Source organism: Mixophyes fleayi, chromosome 11 (genome assembly GCF_038048845.1).
Source record: "Mixophyes fleayi isolate aMixFle1 chromosome 11, aMixFle1.hap1, whole genome shotgun sequence".
In the NCBI taxonomy this organism is placed as follows: domain Eukaryota; kingdom Metazoa; phylum Chordata; class Amphibia; order Anura; family Limnodynastidae; genus Mixophyes; species Mixophyes fleayi.
In genome coordinates this window covers 89,353,350-89,378,159 of record NC_134412.1, presented here as the reverse complement: position 1 = coordinate 89,378,159, position 24,810 = coordinate 89,353,350, and the positions used below count along the sequence as shown (strand labels likewise).

General features: G+C 41.9%; 1 protein-coding gene across 1 annotated transcript; it reads right to left on the bottom strand.

Annotated features, from left to right (window-relative positions):
• Positions 1-324: 324 nt before the first annotated feature.
• Positions 325-13,716, bottom strand: UBE2M (ubiquitin conjugating enzyme E2 M). Its single transcript, XM_075190172.1, has 6 exons — positions 13,268-13,716; positions 9,726-9,820; positions 6,397-6,435; positions 3,708-3,811; positions 2,139-2,202; positions 325-1,953 (listed from the first exon to the last, which is right to left on the bottom strand). Exons 1-6 carry the CDS (start codon positions 13,374-13,376, stop codon positions 1,813-1,815), a joined length of 552 nt encoding a protein of 183 aa, XP_075046273.1. The 5' UTR covers positions 13,377-13,716; the 3' UTR covers positions 325-1,812.
• Between the last annotated feature and the right edge of the window lie 11,094 nt (positions 13,717-24,810).

Sequence of the window (24,810 nt, the reverse complement as noted above, 5' to 3'; positions counted from 1 at the left end):
TGTTCAGGTGGGATACCAGTATTGTACAGTGTGTGGGTCATCTTATATCACAGCCAAATTAAAATATCTGCACTGTAAATATATTTTTAGTGCTTCCTTCACATTCGTATAAGTAGAACAATGAACCTTAATCCAGAATTCTTCACAAACAAGCAGGTTTCTCCACAATGCCACACAAACCACAGCAAGCAGGCCTCTGCACACACGACCAATCACACGCGCTCTGCTGCCTACACTCCAGGCTGCTCCCGATACTACCCGCACACACAGACTTCCCCCTCCGACAACACAACACACATTAAAAAACAAGCAGAGGCCACAGGATCAGGTTTACATTTTATTTATTTTTTGTCTTTTTGTTTTATTATTTAAAACCATACACGTCAATAAGTGGACTCTAAGAGTCTCATTCACAAGACACAGGTCTCCATTACTGCACAGTAATCGTCATTTTGCATGAACCAAAAAAAAAAAAAAAAGGTGCCACGTTTTGTGAATGAGGTTCTGAAACTGAAAGAGTGCCTTTTGGCCCCAGCACACTAAAGTACGTTATCAGGGCGTAGGGCAACATGGCTGTCACAAAGAAGGGCCGGAGAGATCGCGGCCTTAAAAACCTGTTTAAACTGATAGGGTCCTTTTAACCCGGTTGAGTACAGAGCCCCGCGCCACCCAGGATCACCGGAACAATCCTCCCATGGTACGTTGAAAATGTAAGTCAGGTCTGAAGAGCCTGTTATTCGTCTAGCTTGTGTAAACCAGACAAAGCCATTCATTAATAAATACGTGCACTTAAAGAAGCCTTGATCCCACACAAAAGGAGGGGGGAGGTGTTATGTGGAGTAATGACAGATAAATACACAGGGGACATAAAATGGACAGTTCTTATTCACACTCTATCTCTCTATCCCAGAACAAAGATCTGCCACTCAGCTGAGCTTTTGGAAGTACATACCCACCAAGACCCCTTTAAGAAGGCCTCAAGTAAACAGTATTGGGGGGTCTATATGCCGTTTTGCTGTAATGAAAGTTTTCCCAGGCAATGGAGAGCAGCTTAATAAGTCCCCCCCCCAAAGAGAAGCGAATGTCTGCACCATTTCCAATCACAACTAGAAACAGCTTAATTACCACTGAAATGGACAAGTCAACACAGACCAAAAAAACCAAACAAAAAACACTTGTTAAATGGGACTGTGTTCTTTTTCGTCTTTTAATAAAATGATGATGTAAGGGAGCAACAAGGGGTAGTGAAAAAAACAAAAAACAATCAAAATAAAAAATAAATTAAAGAAATAAAAAAAACAAAAATAGAAAACAATACTTTAAGGCCACCAAAAATGTTGAAATGACTTATGGTGGGTGGAGTTATGTGGGAAAATATATATATTGGAAGTACAAACTATCTCAGTCAGAGTTCATCATTCTTCTTGATGGCAAAACAAAAGCAGACAAAATGTGGGAGAACAAAGGACACAAAATATTTATTAACCTAAGGGTAAATAGATGCTCTATTAGAGAAGGGAGAGCGAGGTGAGGTATTGAAGAGCCGGGTGGTACTGTTATACGGGCACACACAGTGCTCCCTCCCAATACAATGGGATAGCAGCGGGGCCGAGAGATGCAGGACCTTGCATAGGTCTGTCCACATGGTGAGCTCAGCCCAGATTTTGTGCGGGGGGTAAGGGGGGGGGTTTAAGGAGGGGGCCGGTTGGATGAAGGCGCGATAAATGAGGCAACGAGAGGGGAACATGGAAGGATGAGGGTAGAAAGGTGGGTCGGATGGGTGGCGGGTTTTGCACTCAAAGCTGCGTAGTTCTATTTCAGGCAGCGCTCAAAGTAGGTGGATCCTATGTAACCGCCCCGCATAGAGCGCTGCACGTTCTGTTCAAACAGGCGTCTGTTGTTCTGAAGAACTTCTGCAGCTTCTTTATTTAACGGGTCTTCCGGGTTTGGCTCCTAGCGGGCAAAAGAGTTAATCACTACAAACGTTACAGTAACATCAGCGTGCCGCAAGATGGCACCACCCAACGTACGCTATGTTAGCAACATACAAGTCATTTATTTTACCCCCAAATACATTACAATGTTATATTTTACACAACACAAGGAAATCTATCATTCGATTATGGTTCCATACTTACCAAGAAAAGATACTGCAGGCCATATATTATAGAGTTTATTGTGAGTACAGGCTTCCAGTCCTCTCTGTGTAAACAGAAGATATTTCAATGTTACCACGTCCACAGAAATAATATCACGAAAATACAAACACAGGCTATGTAGGGCTAATTTACATATACGCAAGTCTAGATCCAAACTGAAGAATGATAAATGAACACTAAGCTTATAGAAGTAGATTATACTATAAGATCTATTAAATGCCCTTAGGGCAAGTTCAGAGTATTCTGACCAGGAAACGGCAGTGTTCTAAAGTGACCACTTAGTGTAACACTGCCATAGATCAGCTGTAAGGTAGTGTACGCATAGGGGACGTCAGAGGAAATCCTGCCCAAAATATAAGAATTTGTTTTCTTACATGTACCTCTTACTACTTCTACTAGTAAGTGCAATTCTGTGTGTGTATGGATTGGGTTTGTTTTTACACTACTGGAGACAAGCAGCTCTTTGCTTCTCTATACCCCCCCAAATCACAACCTATTCCAGAGGCCATTGCGTCATCTCTGCTACCAGAGCTACGGTGGGAACCCAGAACTGGGCATGTAATGGGAGAAGGCAGGGAGCAGCCATTCATTCAGCACTCTCCCATCCATGCTATCACAATAGCTTGAGGGCGTGGCTTAGTGGCAATGATATGCGTGATGTCATCAGAAGTGATGACATCAGAGTTAACTCAGTTTGGGGTCATCCCAAGCACATACATTGCAGAACTAAGCAAAGAAACACTTAGAGGCTACTGTCCCTTTAACCCCTTGAGGGCCAAAGACAAGTGGAACTCATGCTCTAAATAACCCCCTAAAGTGCTAAGGCCTAGTCCCACTCATGCTCTGCATTCAAGGGGTTAAAAAAACAACCATAGATCACTTCCCACTGTGGATTTGCAGATACTGACAGAGGAAATGCTTCTTTGTTCCATCAGAAACGTGTGCGCTCGCACAGTCCACTAAAGTCAGTGGGAAATGCCAGGGATAGGGGGAGGATATTTTAGAAGCTTGACCTTCCTATCCACGGCCCTTAGAAAGCTGGGGCACCCTTGTTTGAAAGAAGGAAGTCCCCCGTTTCAAATGATGATACCCCCCTATTTATTGCCTGCTGATCCTTTTTGATTAGCTGGTATTAAATTAATGTGTGAGGAGTCCAAAATCTATCACAACGCTGGACTGGATGTGCTACAATAATTTAGGAGTCACAAGTTAAAATACAGAAAGTTGAACACGTGCCTTTTGGATTACACGTGAACTATACATCAATTGTTAGTTATTTAACAAATTAGCTTTAATTCACGTTGGCTTTCAAGACACATATTACATTGGGATTTTGATTTTATGACAGTATTTTAATTGTGTCATGAAAGAAATGTGTTGGTAGATCTAACAAGACACCAGAGAAGGCTGGATCCAGTGACAAGGTCACCAACTAGGTTAGTTCCACTGATTAATATATGGTGTCATAAGATACATGACCTCTGAACCATGATTAAATAACAGGACTGTATGTCAAGGTCTGAACTAAATTCTGGATAACATACATACCTTAAAATATTGAGGCAGACATTACCCTCTAGGTCTATATTTGGATGATATACCATTGTCTCACACTTCACTTTTGGTGGATCATGAGGGTAGCCTTGTCCCACCTGTAGAAAAACACATTGCAAATATATTACAACCACTGAACTGTGAGCAGCCATTTTGCATGAGGTAAATGTATTACCCACAGAACAACCAGCCTATCACATACGTACACACAAGCTGGTGATAATGTAACAGGCAATATGAATGGAGGAATTACACCCCTGGAGCCCAGGACAGAACAGTCAGCTTTTCTGGTGGGATTTTACGTTCTCATTCTGACAACCAAATAAATCTTTGCTGATCTAAACATCTTATAGACTAATAATATTCGACAACAAAAGAAATAAGAAAAAACAGCTTTTCATGGATTCTTAACCAAAAACAGCGATATTTGCACATGTGATAACCAAAGCTCCCAATAATAATCGTACGGATGTTAAAATTGCTGTTAGAAGGCGACTGTGATAAGTCTGTATGTGCAATAATGAAATATATCAAGGATTATAACAGGGTACAGGAGGGAAACAATCAAAGGAAGAGAAGTATTAGAACACGAGGACATGCACTGACACTGGGGGGGAAGAGAAGTATTAGAACACGAGGACATGCACTGACACTGGGGGGAAGAGAAGTATTAGAACACGAGGACATGTACTGACACTGCAGGGAAGAGAAGTATTAGAACACGAGGACATGTACTGACACTGGGGGGAAGAGAAGTATTAGAACACGAGGACATGCACTGACACTGGGGGGAAGAGAAGTATTAGAACACGAGGACATGCACTGACACTGGAGGGAAGAGAAGTATTAGAACACGAGGACATGCACTGACACTGGGGGGAAGAGAAGTATTAGAACACGAGGACATGCACTGACACTGGGGGGAAGAGAAGTATTAGAACACGAGGACATGCACTGACACTGGAGGGAAGAGAAGTATTAGAACACGAGGACATGCACTGACACTGGAGGGAAGAGAAGTATTAGAACACGAGGACATGCACTGACACTGGGGGGAAGAGAAGTATTAGAACACGAGGACATGCACTGACACTGGGGGGAAGAGAAGTATTAGAACACGAGGACATGCACTGACACTGGAGGGAAGAGAAGTATTAGAACACGAGGACATGCACTGACACTGGGGGGAAGAGAAGTATTAGAACACGAGGACATGCACTGACACTGGGGGGAAGAGAAGTATTAGAACACGAGGACATGTACTGACACTGGGGGGAAGAGAAGTATTAGAACACGAGGACATGTACTGACACTGGGGGGGAAGAGAAGTATTAGAACACGAGGACATGCACTGACACTGGGGGGAAGAGAAGTATTAGAACACGAGGACATGTACTGACACTGGGGGGAAGAGAAGTATTAGAACACGAGGACATGCACTGACACTGGGGGGAAGAGAAGTATTAGAACACGAGGACATGCACTGACACTGGGGGGAAGAGAAGTATTAGAACACGAGGACATGCACTGACACTGGAGGGAAGAGAAGTATTAGAACACGAGGACATGTACTGACACTGGGGGGGAACTGAAGTATTAGAACACGAGGACATGTACTGACACTGGGGGGGAAGAGAAGTATTAGAACACGAGGACATGTACTGACACTGGGGGGGGGAGAGAAGTATTAGAACACGAGGACATGTACTGACACTGGGGGGAAGAGAAGTATTAGAACACGAGGACATGTACTGACACTGGGGGGGGGGGAAGAGAAGTATTAGAACACGAGGACATGTACTGACACTGGGGGGGGGGGAAGAGAAGTATTAGAACACGAGGACATGTACTGACACTGGGGGTGTAGGTTCAGAGGATATCTGAGGAAAACTACTTCACAGAAAGGGTAGTGGATAAGTGGAATAGCCTCCCATCAGATGTGGTAGAGGCTGATACAGTAGAAAAATGTAGACATGCTTGGGACAGACATAAGGATACCCTTACAAAGAACTAAGGATCAAATAAGGTTGGAGGTTACCATAGGTTAAACAATGAGCAGACTAGATGGGACAAGTGGTTCTTATCTGCTGTCAAATGTTTCGATCATTTTCCGACTGTTAATGAGCCCTGTGCTCCAGAATTCTCTAGAAAACTGCTTTCAATACAAGGGAGGTGTAAGACGAGGTCTCCCCAGGCACGATCACTATTTGATGCAGGATAACCCTTGTCAGTGGTCTCCACAAAATACAACATTTTAGAAATTAAATATTAAAAAAAGGCAACCTGCATCCCGTAACATGTCCCACAGAGATGCGAGGAATACCATATTAACCAGCAAGGTGCACAGCCACATATCGAGGCAATATCCGTCGGCACCACAGGGCTAACTGAATCCGTCTAGGTGGACATTCCCTGTCACCCCACAGATGTATACTATGTCCATGCTCAGTCATGGCTTCTCATGAGGGTCATCTCCAGCCATGTATTATATCAGCGAGAGCCATTTACTGCTGTAATCTCTGTATTGTGTATCCAGAAAAAACATCTTTGCAAGGATAATGAGCAACATGGCTGGAGATCTGACATACACCCCAGTATCCCGCACATCTGCTTTGCAATCATCATCATTGGTACAGTATATGTACAGTCACTAACACACAGGTAAGAATGTTATATAACTCACCTTAAAACTGAAGACAAATTTTCCACCCTTGTAAAAGCCCTTTAACAAACAAAAAAACCAAACATGAGTCAGCAACACAGATAGAGACAGATTAAAGCTCTGGATTGACTGTGACAGAAGGACGCAGACGAAAAATTAAAAGCGAGTTCAACCCTATTTAACATAGATCTCTAAATGTATTAACAGATCACGTATTATGTAACCAGGCGGAGTCACAATAATGCAGAATTCAGGATACATCAGGAAGATTCCTCCATTGCCACCAACAGAAATGGCTACAAGAAATTGTATTTTAAATACATTGATACTCTGTTAATGGGATTTGTCCTATGTGGAGTTACCTGTAGATCATCTTTATGTATGTGCTATAAAGTGTTAGGGAAAACAGATGAAGCAACAAACTACTGGTATTGATAGAATATTAGCCTCTGTCGCTTGGGGAAGAGATTATCGAATGTTCTCATTTGATGCCATCATGTAATAGTGCTCAGACAACGCTGCCCCTTCTCTACTCTCAGACCCCACACTGGGTTACGGACATTAAAGTTTTAATCAGTGTTATAAAATCCCATTACATAAAGCCAAGTGTGAGAGGCAGAGGGAGTTTTCATTCTAGGACTAAGTTCATTTGTAGCAACCTCTGAACATAGCAATCCTCAGACATGGGAGTACCCCAGGTCACCCCCTATCTCATAGTCCTTCTGCCCTCTTACTGTAGCGTGTGGTGACTGGCTGAGAATGGCATTCCCAATTTAACCTATTCAAGACCGCCCGCAGATATTTTAGGCAAGAGCTCACCTATCACTAACTCCCTTTAAATAAGCTGCACCAGATATTATTGTGTTCATACTGCGATGTTTGAGACCACCCTTTAACTAGCCAGTCAAACCAGGATCCAAACGGACCGGTTAGTGCTTAATAGTGGTTTGGAAATAAGTGAAAAGTCTGTAGGGAGCAAATCTCTCTCCAAAATCACTCTGGTGGGAAACAAAGAGGCACTGGCTACAGGTTTATTATGTGACAAAAAGGAAGCAAAATGTTTTCTTTTATCCTTAGGCTTTGAATGTTTTACAGAAATATTTACTATTTATTAATATAGGCTACAAAAAGAAAGGCCTATTTATTCACACACAACTTATCACATTCAACTGAATCAGTTAAAGCCGAGTTGATACTTGAGGTAAGCTGTTAAACAAAAATGGTTATAAGGAATATGTTTAGTAACATTACTTTCGACTTAAAAGTAATTTTTATTGATAAAAACAGTTCCAGGGCATGTAAGTACGAGCTGCCAATCTACCAGCGCTACAATGCCCATATACCAGAACAGTGAGGTTCCTGCAAGCGGGGCAGCTCTGAGACGCGGCAGCCGCCTCATCCAATAGGTGAAAAGCCTTCAGCCATAGTGAATGTGTCATGCGAGAGTGAGGCCGACCTCCTGCACACACATTAAAGGGCACCCATAATCCCAAGGCGCCAGCCTATCAACTCACAAGGAACCGGTGACATCACTGGCTGCCTGGGAATAGGAAGCATTCTCATGATTACCGAGTCAGCACACAAAATGGCCGCCACCACAGTAACTGACAGATGCACTATAAGCATTTCTTTCTACCACCACAGAAAACAGAATAAAAATAAACATTCAAAAAGGTAGTAACAGGGATACTTCATGCCTAGACTTTCTGAATCACTTACAGATTTAAATCTTCTTTCTTTTGAATATCCCACATTAAATTAGCAAATATAACGGCCTTGAGTGAGTATACAGTTAGCTGGATACATCCAAACTGGATAAATTAAACATTGTCACAGATTTCACCAACAATGCACTTTATACCCAGACAAACACAGATTTTCTACATGGGTGCCGGACAGGGAGTTCATCGGATCACCATGACAACCGGCAGTTAGTCAGCGCTGCCGCCATTTTATCAGGGACCATAGCTCTGGCTTCTCTGCAATGATGTTACAACACTGCAGAGCTCAACTACATTACACATGGGGACAGAACAGGTCACTTAAAGCGTCATGTTCTCTTCACATAGCACATTTCCTTCTCTGGTTCAATGTTTTTACTTTGAAGGGTATTGTTTATTTTTTAGTTTGCAGAATATTATTTTTAGTTGGAAAAGTTTGACAAATACTGGTTTAAAAAAAAGGAATTAAAAAATAAAGTATTTTAAAAAGGAAACATTGAGGTAATCAACTAGTCACCGCATAAACAGACTTATCTCTTTTATATTGACAGTGATTGAAATGCTCCCTCATACACACCTTAATACTTTGTATTATTGCGAGGGCGTCAGTACGTCACTTGCCCTATCTCACACACATATCTGACTGAAAACCAATGTGAGTCCATTTTTATTTTTAGCTCCCTATATAATGGGTGGTGGTGAGATCCTACGTATGGAAAGCTCTTTTTAAATAGAATAAAAAATATTAAATGCATATTATATACTTCTGTTTCAGGACGTTGTATTATGCTCCCATCAATGTACAGCGCTATGTAATACGTTAGTGCTTTATTAAATACCCACTGACCTCTCCAACTTACCGTTAGCTACGCCATCCACCCTCCCCATATACTTATATTAGGCCAGTAGAACTAGTTCTCTTTCACTCACATTACTTTATTGCTGCCGTTTTCCCCTGTTGAACAATGTGATCTCAGTGTGCTCCTGTTTATCTGAGGTTATGTTCTATACATTTGCTCGCAATTGACTGTTAATTATAGACCTTTAATAAAGGATTTACAAAAAAATAAAGGATAATCGTAGAGGGCGTTAGCAGCTATGAACCTGTGAGAGTGTGGACAGGATTATAGCGGTCATACAACAAAAACAGCACTGTGAAAAAAAGCAGTTTCAAGGATAACAATGGATCTCACTAATAATATATATATATATATATATATATATATTTTATTAAACCAGTTCAGTTGAAGGAATTGTATATTCAATCAGAGCTTTTCCTGGATACAGAGATTAACTGCATCATACATTTTTATGAATTGGTTTCAATAATTCACCCTATGAGCTCAAAGGGGGGAAATCAATAAGCCACGAGGTGTCTCCAGAAACGTCCCCTCGACACCTCGCGGTGGACAGTTGACAGAAATCTCTGCTCATTTTTCCGTGCGAAATGAGAAGAGATTTCTACCGCAATGTCCGCACACCGCCAGCAACTGAACCTCCCCCAGAAAGTCAGATTTATTAATCTTCCACCTATAAAAACTTGCTAATGTGCTTTTTGCAGATAGTAATAGAAATTCCCTATATCCAAGCTCTCTTTAGGGAACATAAATGATCATTAGAGACACTTACCTCATCGGGGCAGATGACTAGTTTGAAATTAAGAAGGTCGTCATGGTCTGAGAACTCTATTTCACATGTTTTCGGCAAATTCAGTTCGGTAATATCTGGAAAACAGACACCGGCCATATAAATGCTGTGTTTATTGTACTATGTCACTGTTCCCAAGTACTAGCAATTTAATACAACACTGCAGATGAGATTATAGTTAATGCCACAGACAAACATGTTTGTGAACGTTTTAAAAAATTTTTCCCCCCTTCTTTTTTAAACATTGGCTCCAATCACACAAAGAGGAACTATATCAGCACCTCGTTAAGTTATATGCTAATTTGTTCCTGTGCGCTGTAATGACCCTTCAGTTCGAGTGGTTCAGGCACTCACAGGTAGACTTCAGCTTATGTATGCCGGTTGTCCGACTTAAAGCACATCTAGAGTGTTTTATCTTATGGTGTACATAGTTACTCTGTGCACCGTATTATAGGTGCATCCGAAATGGAAACAAAAGCTTTCTCCATCACCCCCAAGACCTGACGCCCGAAGCCATACATACAGATTTAGCATACACGTATATTTGTATGTTCTCCCCGTGTTCGAGTGGGTTTCCTCCGGATGCTCCGGTTTCCTCCCACATTCCAAAAACATAATTGTAGGTTAATTGGTTGCTAAAAAATTGACCCTAGTCTCTCTCTGTCTGTCTTCTATGTGTGTGTCTATATTATGTAATTTAGACTGTAAGCTCCAATGGGGCAGGGAATGATGTGAGCGAGTTCTCTGTACAGCGCTGCGGAATTAGTGGCGCTATATAAATAAATGGTGATGATGATGGTGATATTAGTAGTCAAATACAAAACATCCAGCAAATTGGTGATCTAGCTAAAGGCTGGATCTGACATAGAACTATTAGCACGGTCTGACTTGGTAATTATAGGATCACATCAGATAGATCTGGATCATATTGGTGGTCTTTGTGGACACCTACAAGACAATTTCGAGACACTTCAGGTCATTTCAAAGTACTAAGGTGGCGGATGTCACCAGCAGGCGTTTCCATATCCAGAGTACGGTTCATTCGTTCAAAAATATCCGACTTCTCTGCTATTTGTTGCATGCAAATAACTTTTGCACGTGGAAAAGTCATTTTCTAAAAATGTCAGATTTCTTAATCATCGACAACTAAAAAAAAAGTTTAACAAGGTTCGTCCTGAGCTTACATTTAAAGTCTGTAGAGGTGTGTACACCAACTATAGTCAGCATATATTTAAGGCTATGCCAGCACCCTATACCCATCACGTTCTGGTCCTATAGAATTTGACAATGCAATTTTCATGATTCTCGTACTTCCAACTATGAACATGCTGGGAGAGGAAGCAGTTGATAAATGCTTTCACTGACCAGGCTCTTACACTTTCTAGGACTTCTTGGAAATTAATCTTCAACTCTTATGATAATTTCAGTATAAAAAAAAAATAAAAAAAAGAAAACGGGACCTGTTTTTTTTTTAGCAACTTTTCGTGGCTCAAAAAAAAAAGATTCTGTCACTGACGGAAATAAAAAAAAAAAGGAAAGGTATAATTATTACAATCACATGCTGCTGAGGTTGCAGTGTAATTTGGAATTAGGTTTTTTTGCATGTGTGCAAGCGATTTACATTGGGAGTTAAGGAATGTGAGAGGCCAGGAAGGGTGCTTGTCTAGGTGACTAAATGAAGGGGTCAATTGTGAATTCAAATGGAAGCAAACCAGTGCTGTTCACTAAAGAGCAACAAACGGTATCAGGAAATTTAGAAAAGTCAGCTACTTCTTATCGGGGACACCGAATGTATCACAAAGCGGTTTATAAAATTCCAGTTTCATCTTTTGATATGCCAGCAAAATTTCACTGGGTGACCATCTTGGTTAACCGGCCCATCAGTTCTATTAAACTGAATATATTATTTATGATTAGAAAAGTAAGTAGATTGGACCATTGCACAATGACTTGGGTCATCGAACCACCGACTAGTAACCTTACCACTATTGTAGGAGGCCATTTAGTCCCGTCAGTGTCACAGTGATAGCAATAGCACAGACGAACAAGCAGTCACCCCTACACCAGCCCTCAGTGGCATCATATAGTGTTGGGTAAATGGGTGAGCTACAAGAGGTCATAGGCAGATCTCTTGGGGCATATTCCCTGTTGGTCTGATGCCACAGAGAAAGCACAGTGCATTTATGCTGTAGGTTAGTCCACAGTCAATGAGGTCTTCTCATTGATTTGACCAAGTAGTCAGAGGTTAGGATAATGAGCAGCCCCTACTGTGCTGCCCAACACTGGCATATAAACTAACATCACTGACAGGGGAAAAGGCAAGTTTATATCTTTGGGTGGCATCATTGGTAGGGGACCTCCATTTCAGCACTGTTCTTAAATGCCAACGTAAACTGGGAATATATTAAAAATGTAAGAGAATATTTGTTTCATGGCTCACTGATGTCACTGGGTGAATTCACAAGATAAATATTAGTGCTGCCCACAAACCAGCTGTCTACACTGTGCATAACTGAAGAGGACATTTTAAGACATAGGTAGACAACAGGTCACTTAGGACGTTGTGACAGTATAGCCGATTGAGAGTCGCAGTTTGCCTAAGGCTGGATACACACTGCAGGGCTTTTACCCGATTATTGGGCCAATGAGATGATAAATGAGTTTGGCCCCATAGCGCATTAGTGTGTACACTCACACGTTCAACGATTACCGTCCAAAGCACAGCACATCATATCATTTGATTTTATAAACAAATAAAAAATCTTGTTCACGGATAGAACAAACGATGTTGCTGCAATTGGGCAGTGTGTACGCTCCAGATCCAATAGAGTTTACAGAGTCACGATCTTTTCAACCGATGGTTATGACAGATGAAGAGCACAGATCTGAAAGTAAATCTTGCAAAACGTATATATAGTGTGTACGCATGAATTGACATGTTGATCGGCCCTTTCAGTCATTGTATTGCATCAGGAGAAATTTTCTGTAGTGTGTACTCAGCCTAAACATGGACTAGGGGGTGGGTTGCAACACAATGGCCGCACCATGTTACAACTTTTTGAGAGGGAAAGGTGCCTGGGGTATTACTTACATAGCGTGCCACAGACCAGAGCAGCCATTCAACATAGTCTCTCAGAGACATCCATGTCCCCAATATCACCATTCCGGCAATATGGATGACACCAATGTCCAGGCTGTGGCAAGTATGATGCACATAGAGACCATGACTAGCACAAATTCTGCATAAACAAAACTGCATCCCCACTGAGCATGTAATGATAGTCTAAGGGGGGAGGTTGGGGGCAACCTGTGCCTCTCAAGCTGTTGTGGAACTACAAGTCCCAGCATAGGGCTGGCAAGGCATGCTGGGACTTCCAGTCCCTGTCACAGCTGGAGAGGTAGAGGTTGGGGGGGTCTCCAGGCAGACCCTCCCCAGACCTCAGGAGGGGTGAGGGGGGGAATGTGGAGGGCGGCAGCGCCCCCCAGTGGCGGCGCGCTATGGCCGCACCAGGCCCTGCTCTCACCTTTCTGGATGCGAAGCTGAGCGGCTGACGCCTTCTTGCTGCTCCCCTTGGTGCCGCCGGCAGATTCCTCCTCCTTCTTCTGCTGCTTCAAGGAGAAGAGTTTGATCATCGTGCTGGATTCCCCCCGCGGGCCTCCCTCACCCACCTCCGGCTCTCCCTGTGTCCCGCACCGGGGGAAGCTCCCGGCCTCCCTCCGTCCCTTCTTCCCTGTGCTTCACGTACAGGCCAGACCGCGGCCGGGGCTCTATCCGGTGACAGCGGTGTGCTCACAGGCCGGGGACACTGCTGAGTACTAGGCCGGCTGTACAGCTCTCAGACTGAGCCCGGCAGCGGAAACACTGAGCTCTTCGGGCGCCCCTACTGCTACTGCGCAGCTTCGGAATCACTCGTAACCAGCCACTCGGCAATCTCCGCCAACGGTAGTCCTGGAGCTCGGGAACACGCCCGAGGAGCTTCGGAACCACTCGGCAAACTCCGGCAACGCTATTCCTGCAGTTGGGGAGAGAGCTCGGAACCGCTCGGCAATCTCCGCCAACGGTAGTCCTGGAGCTCGGGAACACGCCCGAGGAACTTCGGCAATCTCCGGCAACGGTAGTGATGGAGCACGGGAACACGCCCGAGGAACTTCGGGAACCACTCGGAAAACTCCGGCAACGGTATTCCTGCTGCTGGGGAGAGAGCTCGGGAACCCCGCTCGAGAATCTTCGTGAACGTTCGGCAAACTCCGGCGACGCTATTCCTGCTGTTGGGGGTGGAGAGCTCGGACCCGCTCGGCAATCTTCGTGGAACTTCGGAAACGCTGCTGGCAGCGTCGGAGAGCGCGCGCAAATGTCGGAAATGACGCAGTTACCTCCAGCTGATTGGTTGGAGATTAGTTTATAGGGCATTTACAGCCATAATATGCGTCACTGGACACTCATTGATGTCACTGTGTGGAAAAGGGGCTTATAGTGGACAACTACAGTGCATTAAAATGTAATAATAAACAGACAAGGTGACTGGTGCTGTATATGATTCCCTTAGTTTGGTTATATATGTTTTAAGGGTGTGTCCTGACAGACAGTTTTTGGAGCACATTTGAAGTGCTTTGACGCTTCAGATATGCTTTGCAATAAACAGTATTGACCATCTGAATAAAATGCAAATAAACCGCTACTTTTTTTCTTGCATCTAGACATGGGGGTAAATGTATCAAGCTCAGATTCTAATAATCATTTATTTAGTACAGTCTACAAAATGACAGCTAGAATCTGATTGGTTGCTATAGGCAACATCTCCACTTTTTAAACCCGCCGAAAAACTCTCAGCTTGATACATTTACCCCCTGGTGTTCCAAAAACAAATGCCTATGGCATTTAATAAAAATGTTGACATTGCCTAAAGCTACCTATTTTCAGGCAGTGATATACATGTCTATAGTGTATTGCATACTTTCCTACTCTCCCGGAACGTCTGGGAGACTCAGGAATATTGGCGAGTTCTCCCAGAAGGGTGGACCACCCTTCCAGATACTGCCCGATCTGCTTAATTACATAATAATGTCATTTTAGGCAATTTGTGTCATTATGGCAATGCCCCCAATGATGTGAATCACGGCATTTGCACTGCAGGAGGGAGTGATGATCCTAATTACATCATCATAACACCCCCAATTGTCACGGAGGGGAGTTATCCTATGAAATTATGGTGTAATACCCCACAATACCTTAACTAAATTATGTCCAGAGCTTAAATAATAGTTAAAACAGCAAATAAGGCCAGCAGAATAGCTGGGAAATTCCCCTGCCTTGCATGCTTGACCATTATATTCTAGCCACCAAAAATGTGTAGGTTACCTTTATATACTAGCAACCAGGAATGGGGCAGGGCAGGGCAGGTCAGCTTTGTATACTAGCCACTAAAGATGGGTAAAACGTTCTACACTGTTTATTGGAATATTTCCATTATATCACATTTTTCTCTACTTAGCTCAAGTCACTGTAAAGCTGGGTACACACTACAGAAATTTCGACCAACTTTTTATGCAGAGCGATTTTACATGCGATCGATGATCCGATCGCTCGGTCCATGGACTGCATACACACTAGCCTTGTTTAGGACGACAAAGGGAAGAGCGGACGTTCCTATAGCGACTTTTTACAGCCATGTTGTGGTGAGCAATGACTGTAGTTTCGTACTCACTGTTGTGGATCGGTCGGAAGTTTATACACACTGCACAGCGGAAACGAGATTGGACCGACCATGGCCTTATCTGTGTGGAGTTTGTATGTTCTCCCTGTGTTTGCGTGGGTTTCCTCCGGGTCCTCGGGTTTCCTCCCACACTCCAAAAACATACTGGTAGGTTAATTGGCTGCTATCAAAATTAACCCTAGTCTCTCCCTCTTTGTCTGTCTCCCTGTCTGTCAGTGTGTGTCTATATTAGGGAATTTAGACTGTAAGCTCCAATGGGGCAGGGACTGTTGTGAATGAGTTCTCTGTACAGCGCTGCGTAATTAGAGGCACTATATAAATAAATGATGATGATTAAATGGTACAACCAACCAAATGAGGCGACAATCATCCATTTGGGCAGACTTTCGACCAGCGTGTCACTGCACACACTGACCCGACTTTTAAACGAGCGGTCGTATGTCGGCTGTTTGAGCCGATTATTGGATGAAAACAGTGCAGTGTGTACCCAGCTTAAGCATGAGTGAAATAATGATCAATACATTAATATAATTACTTTAACAACACTCAGTTATTTTTAGTAAATGCAGATGGTCCATAAACGCTGCCTGCTGTGTTTTTGTCTGTCCAGTGTTTGCTAAAACATAGTGAGCATTGTTTAAACATTTATCATCCTCATCGCTCAATGCACTGAAGGACAACACACAGCGGTTGTATTTATAACCGCCCAGAAGTACAATGAATAAGTATTTCTTGTACCTACGGAGTTTATAGCATGGCTTAAAGAAACATATACAAATTGTCACAAAGTGAACCAAGCAGGTATTCCTGTTTTAATTTATAATATTGCTATATTATGTTTATAATATTGCCCCATGTTGTTTTAGCAGCTGTCCATCAAGCCTATTTAAGGCACATTTAGGTGTGGCTCACAAGCCAGCCCTTGCTAGATGTAAACCCCTTATACCTGGGAGGTAAGTGCATCTGATTTTAACTGCATTCTAATGGTGTTTGAAGCATATAGGTCAGTGTAGGTGTGAAGGGGGGAGCCGCGGTGTGTGCGTGCGTGACGAGCACATGTACATACTACAACTGTGCGCATGCGCAGTACCTATGGTGCACGGCCACACTGCAACCGTGCATGCAGTTACATAGCAGAACCCCACAGTGTGGAGAACCGCCAGGGGTGATGACATCATCCCCATGGACACACAAATTCATGTGTGTGTTGTGAATCACCACACACATTGCTGCTGGAAAGGCTGGGAGTTTCCGGGTCTGGTCTATAAAAGCCAGATGCGGGACTCCCCCATGCCCTCTCTCTGCTGCCTGCCTCTGAACAACGAGCACTGTCCTACACTACACTAGGGACACACACTACACTACAGAGAATATATATTATATAGGGATACAATGCACTACAGAAAATACACTATACTACAGGAAAGGATTCTATACTACATGAACATTCCCTACATTGCAGATAAAGAATTGAATCCAGGATACAAGGATTTGATAAGTATCATTGATATATATTGATATTGAGATATATATATATATATATATATATATATATATATATATATATATAAAGCTATGTGTTTGTAATGTGGATTTAACTATTTATAAACATATAACTGTGTAGCTATTGTATGATATCTGTGATAGTTGCATCAATATTATAAATACTAATTCTTTTTAATGATACATATGTAAAGCAAGGATAGTGTAATGAACAAAGGTGGTGAACCTAGGGATAATTTTATATTGATATACTATGTTATGTTGAACAGTGTTATGATATATGTGTGAACTGTGAATACAAGCTTTTCTGTGTTTACAGTAAAATACTTTGATTTAAATATATACATATGTTGTGAGTATTGGTTATTTGTAACAAATATATACTGTGAAGTACTGCTGAGATACAGTGGTTGTTGGATACATAATTCTGTAAAGTTTAAGTGTTATTTAGTGTGGTCAAAAGACTGAGTAAGGCAACATTGTGTAAGGAAAAGTGCATAAAAGTGTGAGTTTTATAACAAGTGTATCTGAGAACAGAATAAGAGGATAGCGTGCGCATGTGAGGCGCAACTACAGGTCCTTTTACAGTAGGACCTGCATAGAATGAGGTATCCTGGATGCTGGCTTAATGTTTTGATCAATAAATGAACCAATACCTCATGTTTTAATTTTGCTCGATACACACAGATATGCAGTGTTAAGGATAAGCGTTGACCACAATTGTCATTTTGTTTTATATACATATAGGGCAATTATATTGCCATGCAGCTGGTACCATGTATAATATGGGATTAATCGAACACGGTCTTATTTATTCTCTGGTTTTGACAATGTTAAACATGTCCCGTTTCACTCTGTGCAACACTGTCTGTCCCCTTCGTTTCTCATTTATTTTGCAGTCGCAGTACCAGACAACAGAAAGTCCGTGAAATACATGGCATAAGGCACACCAGGTTAGGTGATTCTGAGAGACACCTAAATCTCTGAGTGTACAGATATATAAATTGGAATAGGGGATTTGAGTCCAACAGAGGAACATTAGGGAGATGTTATTGCCATGAAAACAATCAGTTACTGCTCAACTGCAAATCCCATGCACCATACCATTGGATCCTGCGTTTGCATGGTAGCTATGAACCCTCTCCTTCATTTAGGGGGGTGACTGAGCTGTCAGACATTGCCACTGGGTTAGTGATAAGAACACATCTCCAGGCAGGGCACTCAGTTTTCAGGGGGAGTGCCCACCATTGGTATGTCCACTAGACATTTGTATCCAAGTGTTTGATGTTGACAATGAAGTCATTGGGCATCAGCGTTTATAATATCTTTACCGGTATAAATGTGTGGGATATGGTTTGGATGACCAATGACCAGATTTGCTTAAAATCACTGTTCATGTTGATATTTACTGAATGTCGTAGGTCAGTACAAATTAAAAGATGCAAACAATGGCACTCTGCTCCTTCCAAAAAGAGCCTTTAAAATACTTAGTGAATAATCCTTATTAGGATTGGCCAAAACAGAAGGAATCCCTGTATCTGTTGGATCATTCTCACCAATTTAGACAGCCCTGCTTAGTAAAGTATTTTGAGGTGGAGTTCAATAAGTTAAACATATGCAGAATAAAATACCTGTCATTTTAAATAACAACATTATTAGTAAAATATAGTTTTAAATGTTGATGTGTGGCTTTTGCCAACTTTGACCAACAAGTTGGATATCATCTGTGGTTTGAACAGCATGTTATGGAGTCTTATAAAAAAAAAAAGGGGTCATAATTAAAGTTAACACTAAATTGTTATTATGTGAAATACATATTTTGAGCTCTAAGTAATCAATGTTACATGGAAAAAACATTTAGAGAATTTGAGGGCATTAGTACCTGGAATATCCATTATGTAGAGTAGTACAAGGTATCTCCAGCAGCAACATGTATGTCATACATAACGTAATTGTTAATAAAATCACATTTTTTTTCCTTCTCTCCTTCCAAAAGTCTGCTGCACTGATCTATTGGATTTGAATAAATACCACCATTGTCTGCCTGACACCACACACTACAGTATTGCAGTGTCAGTGTTCCCCCAACCTACCATGATGCCAATAATAAAGTAATTGGATGATCATTGGTCATGTTGGAGAATACGGTTGGAAGATGACCACTATTGAGACGTTTCTGCGGTAATCCTCCATCCGCTGCAACAATCCCTTGTATAGTCCAGCAGTGATCTGGTCCCCAAAGTCTACATTGGTACGGCCTCATCTAGCATACTGTGTTCAGTTCTGGAGGCCATATCTCCAGAAGGATATAAATACATTACAGACTGTACAAAGGGCAACTAAAATGGCGCATGGCCTACAGCACAAAACTTACCCAGAAAGACTAAATGATCTTATGTATAGTTTGGAGTACAGAAGGGAAAAGGGGAACATGATGGAAATGTTCAAATATATCAAGGGTTTCAACAACTTACAGGAGGGAAACATTCTTCAAATGAAGAGAAATATTAGAACACAAAGGACATGTACTGACACTGGGGGGGAAGTAGGTTCAGAGGAAAATTACTTTTCAGAAAGGGTAGTGGATAAGTAGAATAGCCTCCCATCAGAGGTGGTAGAGGATAATACAGCAGAGCAATTTAAACATGCTTGGGATAGACGGAAGGATATCCTTACAAAGAACGAAGGATCAAATATGGTTTAAAGTTACCATAGGTTAAAAAAAATGGGCAGCCTAGATGGGCCAAGCGGTTTTTATTTGCCTTCTAATTAAATTTTCTATGTTGCTGCAAATCAAAAGGATAGTAGTAAACACCAAGAGGTAATTCATTTGTTTTTGGAGTGCCTCTGGAACGGTTGCATGGGTTCTCCATGGCGATGTAACATCATAGATTTCTCCTTGTGCCTCTATAAGGTGATGTTGGGATACCGTAGCCCCTCGTGATGTAAATGGAAGGTGGATACCACTTTAGGCAAGAAGGATGGATTAGTCCTGAACACCATTTTTTCCATATAGATTCAAAAAGTGCCCTTTGCATCATAAATCCTCACGTAGGATTATGTCAATCATATTATCCGAGATGCCCTTACGTCACAACAGCAACTGCTCAATCTCCATGCCTCTAAATGACGGCCCTTCAAGATTTGGATGATTAATTGGGCCTTGGTCTTGTAAAGGCTCAGTAAGCTCAGATGTTAGGGACAAACCAGAACAATGTTGAGATCCCAATGTGCCAAGAAATACTTGATACTTGGACAAATTGGTTTTAATGTTTTGAAAAAAGCAAAATAAAATATAGAAAGAAGGAAGTCATACACCAGACACATGAACCTTCATGGAATTGAGAGGAAGGACCTTGTCGAAGCCATCCTGAAAAAGATCAAGAATATATGGAGTGCTAGCAAAAGCAGGATCAACCAGTTTAGGTTTGCACCATAGGGTGAATCTCTTCCAAATCCTATAGTATATAGAGAAAGACTAATTCAAGGTTGAAGAAACATCTCAATCAGATTGTCAGAGACTCCCTTGCATCTCAGCAGCAAACGCTCAATCTCCACGTCAAGAAAGACAGGACACCCAGATGTGATGAAGAATTAGTCCTTGGTGCAGAAGATCTGACTGATGTGGTGGAGGCCAAGGCTGTTCCAGAAGCATTCCCCCCAAGCTACTAAAACCAACCGACAAGGCAAAAATGGAAGAACAGCTATGACTTCCACTTTTTATCAGCCATATGGTACGGGAAATGAGTGAACACCTATTCCAGGAGGAAATTCCATGGTACCGGACAGAGCGTCTAACTCCTTCCACCATGGTTCTCTGTTAGGGGAGCAGAACTTCGCTAAATTTGTGCACCGACTTATCAAATCTATTTGGGGAAGACCATACTTCCGGACCAATAACTGGAAAATTTCTTCATGTAAAGCCCCTTCTCCCGGATGGGTTGGACATCTGCGGAGATAATCAGCTGCGCTGGTGCCCAGGCCTGCCATTTAAAACGCAAAGTTATCAAATGATCTTCTGCCTAGCACAAGACCTCCAACACTACCAATATAGTCCTGCCTTGTCAGTTTATGAAATCAATTACGGTCAGAAAAGCTCCCATTCCATAAGAGAACAAAATGGTGAGTCGCAAGTCACTTGGGCACATCTCTAGAATATTTACATGTAGGTATCTGTCATTACAGCCATGTCCCCTTCACTAATTCTGTAAGCAAACACCTTATCTTGTGAAACTGGAATCTTGTGAGCACAAACCACTCTGGTTGTGAGAGAGACCCTATGATCTTCAACCTTGGAATCAGTCACCAAAGAAGCAGACTTGCAATATCCCTGGGTGGGAAACGTGTTTGAGATATACAAAGGATTTAAAACTTCTGACTAGAGCGCTCTACTGTGGCATCCTCGTTTACAAAACAAGTCTGCCCAATGCATCTGGACTAAGAAATCAAAAATCAAGCACACAGAATGTGTATTCCACTTCCACCAGCAGTATCACATAAGAGATATAATTTTACCATTTGCGTCCCTCAGCCTTTGATATGCCCGTGTGTGCAGGCAACTAAGTTATTATTATTAATTTTTATTTATAGGGCGCCACAAAGTATCCGTAGCGCCATACAAGGACAAACAATGGCACAGTACAAGGTGAAACAGCACAGTACAAGTAACAGTAAGCACTATAACTCTGGGGGCTCAGGCACAGCATGAAAGAGAGGGAGGGGAAAAGTGAGTACAGGCAGGTAACTATGGCCCAAGAGGGTGGGCACGGATGACAGGTTGAGAGTCACTGAGGGGAGCGGAGAGAAGCGAGAGGAGACAGAGGGCAGAGGGACCGAGAGGGGGTGAGCTGAGTAACTGGAGAGCGCAGTTAAAAGTGATGGAAACAGAAGGTAGGAGAGCCCTGCTCAAAGGAGCGAACAATCTAAAGTTGTAATTGGACTACGCAGGCTCCAGCCAGCCAGAAGCCAAAACCCACCACAGAATTTTTAATGTGAAAAACTTCTATTTGTTTTTTAAGCATTCAAATTTTGTATTTAGTATTTAAGTATGTTTTTAAATAAGTACTATGCTTTGAGCCAATTTGTGGATAAGCGATTGACCGGTGTCAATAGTCCAATAAAGTAATATACACTGGCATTGTGACCATATAGCCATTGCCTTGAGAGTCTTTGTGCATAATATTGCATTACTGTTTTGACCACAACAAGGTTTCCTACTGATAGACAGAATACGGACCGTAATAAACACAAAAACTTGAAACAATCTGTGATGCTGAACTGTTATAGGAATGTAGAAATAAGTGTCCAGTACATCTATGGAGGTAAAGTAATCTCTCCTTCTGTATAGCACGGAGAATGGACAATAAATTCCATTCAGAAATACCTTGTGTAAATGAACAGGTTGAGCTGCCGCAAACAGATGGTTCGGGAACCCCCTCACATGATCTTTCAACCAGGAAAAGCTTAGAATAAAAGCCGAAGGCACAGGAGAACACACTTCTGTTTTTAGCAAAATCTGCCATGTTTGATGCCTCCCATTCCACTGGAGACGACGGAAACCGGGACTTTACAAAATTATCTTCTCTAGGTACCAAGTGGAATTAGATCTTGTCGTGGATTCGGCAATCCTGAGTAGCAGGTGTCCAGGACTCTGCATACTTTACAATCTTGCCATCCACAGGATTCAGGCCTCCTTTCCTTAACCCTTCAGGAACAAAACTGTTACTCAAGAACGCTAGCACTATACTGCCTAGAATACGGCCTCCCAGGACCGTGTGCTCCCAAGAGAAGGACTGAAAACACCTGGTCTTGCAGCAAGAATCAAGCTCATCACTAAAAACAAAAGGTGCCTTTCAAAAGGAAGTGTGAACAATCTATTTTTTTTTTTATTGCAGATCAGTCACCCAAGGCCGTAACCAGACAGCTCTCCTGGCGGAAAAAAGTAATATCCAGTGACATTTCAAAGAATTCACTCTTTTCACATAAAATCGATGCTTACTTTATCCTGCACACCCTTATGCAGTGTAGCAACCAATACTGAGAGCCCAGGAGACACCGGCGGCCACAGTAGACTTGAGTAGTTTCAAACAAAATGTGAAAGCTCTTGAATTTTCCTATCCATAGGAGGAGGCTGAGCAAAGGCCTGTGGGCTGAGGAATACATTCCAGACAGAACGCCCCCTCATACTCATCGGACAAAGATTTGTCACGCGCAACACCAGGGGACATGAGCTACACTATATAGTAGTATTTTTTATTATTTTTTTCCTGTTACTACTCAGCTGACGAGATAACCAATTTTGTAGGCTTTCATGGAGTTGAAAATGACATTCTATTTGTGTCTTTTAACCTTAGATCAAGCCTATTAAACTCATGCTTACTGCAGCTTAGATCCTTTCCTCAAGTCCAGCAGTCTCTAGCTTTACTAGAGTTAGCTGGTCTTGGATATTACCTACCAGTGTTACAGTACTGTTGTTTTTACATTGAGCAGACTTTGGAGTACAAATTCAAGATTTAATCATCCAGAATGGAAAATTCAGGTGGCCAAAGATTCATAGATTCCGAGATGAAGCAGTCTCGTGCTTCAACTTGTGATGACCGTATGACCACGTGTGGTTGGTTACTCAGAATGTGTACAACTGAACTTGTTCTGTATGATGAATTTTATTCTCAAGTCAAAGTTTATACTTGAATATTTCAAATAGAGATATGAATTATATTTTACTATGTATACTCATTTACAAACGATCATTTTTGCAGACCACTTTAAGATTGAAATATATACATTGTGCTCCCTCTACTTTTGATCTGAATATTGTTTAAAGTGGGCTTGAAGGATAAAGGGACAAAAAGCTTAAATTAGACATGTTCACTGAAACAGAACAGATATCTAACCTCTACAAAGCAACTGATAATTAGGAGACCAAGTCAATAACTCACGATTTTGGCCCATGAACTACTCCAGTAAAGCAAGATACAAAAATAAAAAATTAATAATCTTCCTTTAAGTAGTTTCAAGACCTCTACTGTCAGAGATGGGACACATGGCATGCTCGGCCGATTTAGTGCAACATAGATACTGGATATTTCAGGATTGTTTAGTTCCACAAAAGAGGCTTTGATATACACTATATGGACAAAAGTATTCGGATGCTTGACCATTACACCAACAAGGACTGTAATGACATATTCACATACGTATTCTTTAATATGGAGTTACTCCCCCTTTAGCAGTGATAACAGCTTGATTAAAGTTGACCGTGGAATATCCAGCAGGGATGGAATTTCACAAACCATCTAAATGCAAAGGTGGTATCCGATCACAATACTCTGCTTTAAGCCCCCGAGCTCTTCAGAACTCATATCGTATCACAAATGTTTGCAAATGGAGACTGCAAGGCTAGGTGCTTGATTTTATACACCTCTGGCAACAGGTCTGATTGAAACACCTCAATTCAATAATTAATAAGTGTGGCCAAATACTTTTGTCCACATAGTGCAGGCCTGTCCAACCTGCGGCCCTCCAGATGTTGTGAAACTACAAGTCCCAGCATGCCCTTCCAGCTATCAACTGTTTGTCTACCAGCAAAGCATGCTGGGGCTTGTAGTTTCACAACACCTGGACAGCCACAGGTTGGACAGGCCTGATATAGTGTGTGTTAATACTAAATTGTTTACTGGCTCCTTAAGGTATAACAAGTGGTGAGTATTGTAAAGTGAATTTTTGAAACCTGTTTAAAAGAAATGTCAAATATTAATATATCACATTAAAGTAATTGCCTCACTTATTATGCAATTGATAGGAGAATTATACATTTTCACTGTTCAAATGGCAAGGCAACACATTTTATA

Coding starts and splice junctions, on each gene's coding strand:
- UBE2M (XM_075190172.1), bottom strand. CDS start 13,376: ATGATCAAACTCTTCTCCTTGAAGCAGCAGAAGAAGGAGGAGGAATCT. Junction 3,812..6,396: donor AATTTGTCTTCAGTTTTAAG/GTGAGTTATATA, acceptor GTTTTTCTACAG/GTGGGACAAGGCTACCCTCA. Junction 2,203..3,707: donor GTCTGCCTCAATATTTTAAG/GTATGTATGTTA, acceptor CTGTTTACACAG/AGAGGACTGGAAGCCTGTAC.